This window comes from Muntiacus reevesi, chromosome 18, assembly GCF_963930625.1.
Source record: "Muntiacus reevesi chromosome 18, mMunRee1.1, whole genome shotgun sequence".
In the NCBI taxonomy this organism is placed as follows: Eukaryota; Metazoa; Chordata; class Mammalia; order Artiodactyla; family Cervidae; genus Muntiacus; species Muntiacus reevesi.
In genome coordinates, this window is record NC_089266.1 from 32,749,494 (window position 1) to 32,756,230 (window position 6,737).

The 6,737-nt window shown below is 51.6% G+C and overlaps 1 protein-coding gene across 1 annotated transcript in view; it reads left to right on the top strand.

The window, feature by feature from the left end:
- Positions 1-6,145, top strand: part of MYH13 (myosin heavy chain 13) — a 47,574-nt gene extending 41,429 nt beyond the window's left edge. Inside the window, exons 36-39 of the mRNA XM_065910909.1 lie at positions 2,136-2,240; positions 2,338-2,433; positions 4,008-4,142; positions 5,930-6,145. Of these exons, the coding sequence (XP_065766981.1) occupies positions 2,136-2,240; positions 2,338-2,433; positions 4,008-4,142; positions 5,930-6,145 (552 nt within the window). The remainder of the gene's footprint in view (positions 1-2,135; positions 2,241-2,337; positions 2,434-4,007; positions 4,143-5,929) is intronic.
- Positions 6,146-6,737: the final 592 nt, after the last annotated feature.

Below are 6,737 nucleotides of genomic sequence, written 5' to 3' on the forward strand. Positions count from 1 at the left end.
GTAAAGAATCCACCTGCCAGTGCAGGAGACTCAGATTCAATCCCTGGGTTGGGAAGATCCCCTGGAGAAGGAAATGGCAACCCACTCCAGTATTCTTGCCTGGAGAATCCACTGAGGAGCCTGGCAGACTACAGTTCATGGGGTTGAAAAGAGTTGGACACACACACACACAAAAAGAGTTGGACATGATTTGGTGACTAAACAACAATAAGCACTTTTATAAACAACGGCCCATCCTACGTAAAATCTGCTGCTTTGTCTTCCATTCCCAGGTCTCATTCCCTTCCTGGATTTCCTAAGGTCGATTTCCTACTGTCAAAATACAACTTGCGATTCTGGTGTCTTTCTCACTCCATCCAAAATGCAGGGCGATTGGCGCTTCCCCCAAGCTAACTCTCCAGCAAGTTGCAATCCACACACAGAACAATCCTGCTTTTCTTGATTTGGGAACGTATTTTGTAGTTTTCAGTTTCTTTCCTGATGATTCCCTTTGTTTCCTGTACCCTTTGCTTTTCCCTTTCAAACTGAGATGGTTCATTTTATTTGCTTTTTAAACCGGGCTGCATTACCTGTTGGCAGTCTGGAGGAGGGCTTGGAGAAGGATGTGAAACTGTCTCTGTTATCCTCGAGAGAAGGGACATGAAAGAGGCCGACAGGATGAAGAGGCGGCGAAGAGAAGGAAACCACTTCTCCCACAGGAAAGACCCAAACACATTCTTGATGCCAGCCTCCCAAAGATGTGGTCATTACATTTGTGCACTTTAAATGTGAAGCCATTTTTTTAGCTAAAAACTACAAGGCCACAGACACACGAGTAACAAAAGTAAACACCAGGGAACTTAGAGCTCCCCGCCCCCCCCCACCAGAATTCTTAAAATGCTTATTTTTAATTATTCCCACTCCTCTTCTATTAAAACAAACTTGGGCTTGGCCTTCCCGTGGACCCCTCCCTAGTGGGAGGAATTAGATCCCATGCCACCCTCCCTGGTTCTTTGATTCTGGATTGGCAGGGAACCCTCTACGAGCCTCCCCAGGGTGTGGTAAGGCACCTGGCCTGTCCTCCAATCCAATGCTGCCCAGTCACTCAGCTCCATGAACCTTATAGCAGCCCAGAGGGAATTCCTATAGAAGCAAATGTTTTATAGAACCTGATTGGAGACAGCTTTCCAGGGCAGGTCTTGTCTTTTCCAGTGTTCAGAGTTGCCGGTTTCACAGGTGGATTTCGAGGTTGTTTCAGGGAGCCTGCAAGCCCAGAGCTGCCCTCTCTATGGCCACTGGGATTCCCAAGGATTGGCTGCCACCGCCACCACGGGAACCCCTCTGGATTGAGGAATCAGGCCACAAGAGGTGACTTGCATTCTCAGTGGCTATACTACTCCCTCACAGCTTCAGGAAAGGCAGACACAGCTATGAAATCGATCATACCTGTGTAGTGCTATATCATCAAAAGATACTTTCATAGACTTTGTCTCATTTGATCCCCACATTCGAGACAGGTTGGCAGGAATTATCTCTATTCTAAATACACAGAAATTCAAGAATTTCCTTAGCAGTCCAGTGGTTAGGACTCCACACTTCCAATGCAAGGGCCATGCATTCAATCTTGATTGGGGAACTAAAATCCCACAGGTCATGCAGTGCAGCCAAAAATTTTTTTTAAATAAATAGATAAGTAGAAACTCATTTGAGTTTCTACTCAGTGACGACAACTGACCTGCTCTGGATTCATCAGCTGGACCTGGGACTTAAACACACCTTTGATTCTGCCTGGCCCACTGTCTCTCTGTGACCCCTGCCACTGCCTTCCTCAATCAGGGATCCAGGCCCACATGATAGCCCTCACCCAGCTGCATAGTCCCCGAGGAAGGGGGCATCTTTTGCAAAGCTCCGTCCACTAACCAAGCCACCTGCACCTGGGGCTGCTTCTGCCCAGAGAGGGCATCTTGCCATTTGTACAAAGCCACAGCATGGACTAGCGGCGGCCTTGAGAATAAAATGTGTTCTGAGCCTGAGGAGACAGCTTTGCAAAAATGAACTTAGAGGATCTTGAGTTCACCCTAAAAACAACCAGCACACGAGTGGTGAGAAAGGCCTGGGAGATGTGGCCTGACCCCTGTGCTCTCTTCTGGATGCAGGTACGGGAGTTAGAAAGCGAGCTGGATGCTGAGCAGAAGAGGGGGGCCGAGGCTCTGAAGGGCGCCCACAGATACGAGCGAAAGGTCAAGGAGATGACTTACCAGGTAGGCAGTGACTCTCCTGAAACCCCAGCGGGCGCCCCCTGGATCCCACCCGCAGATTCAGCAGAGAATGGGTCTGGCATGGACCCTGTGTTTGCAGGCAGAGGAGGACCGCAAGAACATCCTCAGGCTCCAGGACTTGGTGGACAAGCTGCAGGCCAAAGTGAAGGCTTACAAGAGGCAGGCGGAGGAGGCTGTGAGTATGGGGTCCATCCTGGTCCACAGGGTCCACGGCAGCTGAGGCCTGTGTTTTCATTTGCAGGCTATAAACACGAGCTCAGGAAGACTGCCCTCTCCCTCCCCTATTCTCCCCTCCCTCCCGCATTCTCCTCCCCTTCTCCCTATTCTCCTCCCCCTCCCCCAGGTGCCACCAGTCCTGGCCCATACCCCTCCACCCCTCCACTCTGCCTCGACCCACCTGACTTTATCCCACCCACCCTGACTCACTCAGAACTCCCTGTCCCTGTGAGCTGACCTCAAATACCTGGTCTTAATTCATGTCATCCCATCTTACCCCTGGCCCTGGCCCCCACCACCTCCATCCTTCCTCGGCCTCCCTAACTCCCACTCCCCAGTTCATGCTTTCGGATCTACTCTTGAACAAACAGTGGAACCAACAGAGAGGAAATGGTTTGGGCTGAATGAGAACTTCCCAAATACCTTCTGGGGACCCGAAGTCTGAAGGACTTTAATAGCAGGAAGCTGGGGTGGCAGGGAGGAAAGGGGTGGAGTCTTTTTCTTTGATAGATGAGGAATCCTTTAGGAAACTCTGGATTCCACAAGGTTGGAGGGTTGCTTTACTTCAAGGGTTTCTCAGATTTTGCAGGTGACATGGGATGGACCTCATAGTGGAAGAGATGTTCTGAGTTGCAGCATTTCTCACCCTTGATGGAACGTGGCATCTCTTTTTTGTAAACAGAGCATCTCATAGGACTTGCATCCTGAGAGACAAAATCTGGGGGAGCCTGCTCCAGATAAATGATTGAATAGGAGGCTTCTCTCCCTGCCCTTTGTCCGCCCTATTCAAGAGTCTGGGGCTTCCGTCCTGACCTCTGGGAAGCAGGTCTGGACTGGTTAAATGGGGGAGGATTAGCACAGCTGCAGCAGGCCACCTTCATTAGAAACCCTTGGATGGTCCGCAACCAGACCCAGCCTGGCCACAGGCAGACGGCATTGGGAGCAGGCACGGGGCAGGGGGTGTGGACCATGGGTCTCTGACACCTCCATGTGCCTTGGCAGACTTAGTTTCCTCTAAGAGCTCTGAGGGGTGGAGACAGCATAGAGGAGGGGCCACAGGGGAACAAGCGAGCATCCTATGGGCAAAGTGACGTGTTAGTCACTCAGTCATGTCTGACTCTGCAATCCCACAGACTGTAGCCCGCTAGGCTCCTCTGTCCATGGGATTCTCCAGGCAACAATACTGGAGTGAGTTGCCATTCCCTTCTCCAGGGTATCTTCCCCACCCAGGGGTTGAGCCTGGGTCTCCTGCACTGCAGGCAGATTCTTTATCATCTGATCCACCGGGGAAGCCCAGGAAGCCCTGTCCTGGGGGCAGCGGACCTGCCAGGTGACTGGGCGGTGCACATGGTCAGGAGCCGGGGGCATTGCCCTCACTGCTGGAGAGCTTAGCTCTCCCTCCTCTGACCTCAGGGAATTGGGGCCCAAGCTCTCCTGGTTCCCCAGTTCCCACAGAGGCTGTCAGGGACCCAGGGCCTCAGAGCCAGAGGGAGGGACTTCCTCAGCCTCCTGCCCCCTCGGCCTTCCCTTCAGGAGGAGCAGGCCAACACTCAGCTGTCCAGATGCCGGAGGGTCCAGCACGAGTTGGAGGAAGCTGAGGAACGCGCCGACATTGCCGAGTCCCAGGTCAACAAGCTGCGGGCCAAGAGCCGAGATGTGGGAGCCCAGGTGAGAACAGACTCCCCGCTCCAGACACCCTGAGACTCAGGACCAGGCGGCAGCCGCAGAGCTCAGAGGGCGCTTGTCAGTGTCCCTCCTGGCTACTGGCCATGCCTTCACTGATGGGCTGCTTTAGCCAAGTCCCCGGGGGTTCCAGGCTCACAGGAGCAGTGAGGGGCCAGGAGCCAGGCACCCTACTATCCCTGCTCCTCCCTCCCTGTTGCAAAAGGCGGTGTCCGAGAAGTCCATGCTTTTGGGGGGATTCTCCCCATCTCTAGGGGCTCGACTGGTTTGCTTTTACAATGTACAAAGGGAGACAAAGCCACATCTTAATGTTTTTCTGAGACTGCAGCCTCTCCAGTTGCCCCACTTGAACACGAGGCCCGGCCTCACCTTTGCTTTGACTCATTTCCTGACTCATTTCCTGTGTACGATTCTTTTTCTCCCCCAGAAGATGGAAGAATGAGCCCCTCCCGATGCCTGTTGCCATGGGACATCTTGGGAGAGCAGAGGGAAGGTGTCCTGAGAAATAAATTCTCCTGGCAACTCAGATCTCCGGCTCCGCTATGTTTATTATCGCTGTCCGTTCTTCCTCCGTGAGGTGGTTCTCAGATTCTTGCCAGGTCTATTGTATAAACCATAAAGAAAAAGATGTGAAAGTGGACCCTCCTGGCCCTGAGTAGGAAAGGAGGAAAATCAACTCACTGCAAGATAGACCACCAGCTCCCCAGCAGTTAAAAATAACTTTCAGATACCTGTGGGCCATTTTCTACTAGGAATTCATTACTTTTTCCAGCTCAGTTCCCCTGAATTTACAGACAGGGAAACTGGACCCAGATGGATTAAGCACTCTGTAGTTATCCAGGTTGGAGGAGCCCAGACCTCCAAGATCCCAGACCCCCCAGGCTAGACCCCCCCCCCCACGACCCCAGGGCTCTTTTCCCCAAGCACCTCTGCTTTTCCATCCCATCTCTCCTGGGGCGGTGTCTCCACTCCTCTCACACCACCCAAGCTCCCAGAACATCTTCAGAGGTAGTAGGCGCTCCTGAACACAGGATTCATTCCTAGGAGGACAGTTCTTTTGGGAAGGACTGCCCATAAGCTGGTCTGCCAGCCCTGCTTGTTCCTCCTTCCCATTTTCCTCCACATGCACGGATCCTCTCTACAGTGCTCTGACCAAGGATGAAGAGTGTGGCTAGTCTTATGGTCGCTCCCAGAGCCCCCTGACTCTGATTAAGTTGGATTTCTTGCCCTGAAAGAATAGAAATGCAGCAGAATGAACAAGGACAGGATCAGGAGCCAAGACTAAACCTGAGCCTCAGACTGAGCACTTAGTAGCAATAGCTGCGTGGCCTGGGTTGGCCGTGTACTTTCTCTGAACCTGAGTTGCCTCAATGGTCAGACTGAGCTGTGTGGCCAGGGGCATGGACTTTGGGTTCCATCAAACCTGGATGGAATCCCAATATTATCACATACCAACTGTGTGGCCTTAAGCAACTTAAGACTAACTTCTTGGACCTCATTTTCCTTATTCTGTAAGGCAGAGATAACAATAAAAATCATAGCTTCTCTGGGACAGATGGAGGGTTGGGGTGATGGCAAGAGGTGCAGGGTTTCTGGCTTACTATGTACCAGGCACTACAACGCACTCTCCTCTAACATCTTAGACAGTCCCTTCTCTCTGGCCTCTAGATCCCTCTTTGCATCTCATCACCAGCTCACCCCTCATGCCTTTGACACAGGGATTGGCAGCAGTGGTGGTGGCAGGAAATGATTCTGAGGTCAGGTGACCTCAGATGTCTGACATCACCATCCCCACCATCATCATCACCATCCTCAATATCATTATCACCATCACCACCATCACCACCATCACTATCCTCACCATCATCATCACCATCATCATCACCATCACCACCATCACCATCATCATCACCATCCTCACCATCCTCACCACCATCATCAGTATCATCACCATCCTTGGCACCATAATGCCTAAACTTAAGGACTGAAAAGGTCCATAAAAAATTATCTACTTCAATCTTCTCAATAACATACACAAGGAAACCGAGGCCACTCTCAAAGTCCCCAGACACCAGATCATAGTCCTACACTCCTGCCACCCCACTGCACCACCCTCCCAATTAGAATGATAATACAATTTCAACTCTGCAGAGCTATTCTGTAAGATGCTGAGGATCCATGTGCCCCATTTTCATCTTTTCCACAAGGGTCTCCCAACAATCCTGTCGGGAGGTCAGGCAGGTATTAACACCCCCATTTTCTAGCAGATGGGCTGTGGCTTTTCTGATGTTGAGAAGGAGCTGAGCTGGAAGCCCTTCAGACTCACCATACAGCAGAGTCTCACACGGCGGCCTTTCCCTACGTGTGTTGAAAGCCCTGGGGCTGACCTTCAGGGTCCCAGTCTCACCCTACCACTCACAGCTGTGCGATTTGGAACAAGTTACTTCATGACTTTGAGCCTTTGCTGCCACGTGTAAAATGGGATGTAACGATGTGCTTTAGAGGGTTATTCTGAGAAGTAACCAAGAAATGTGCAAGAAATGCGCTTGGTCTGGAGCCAGACACATAGTTTATACTCTG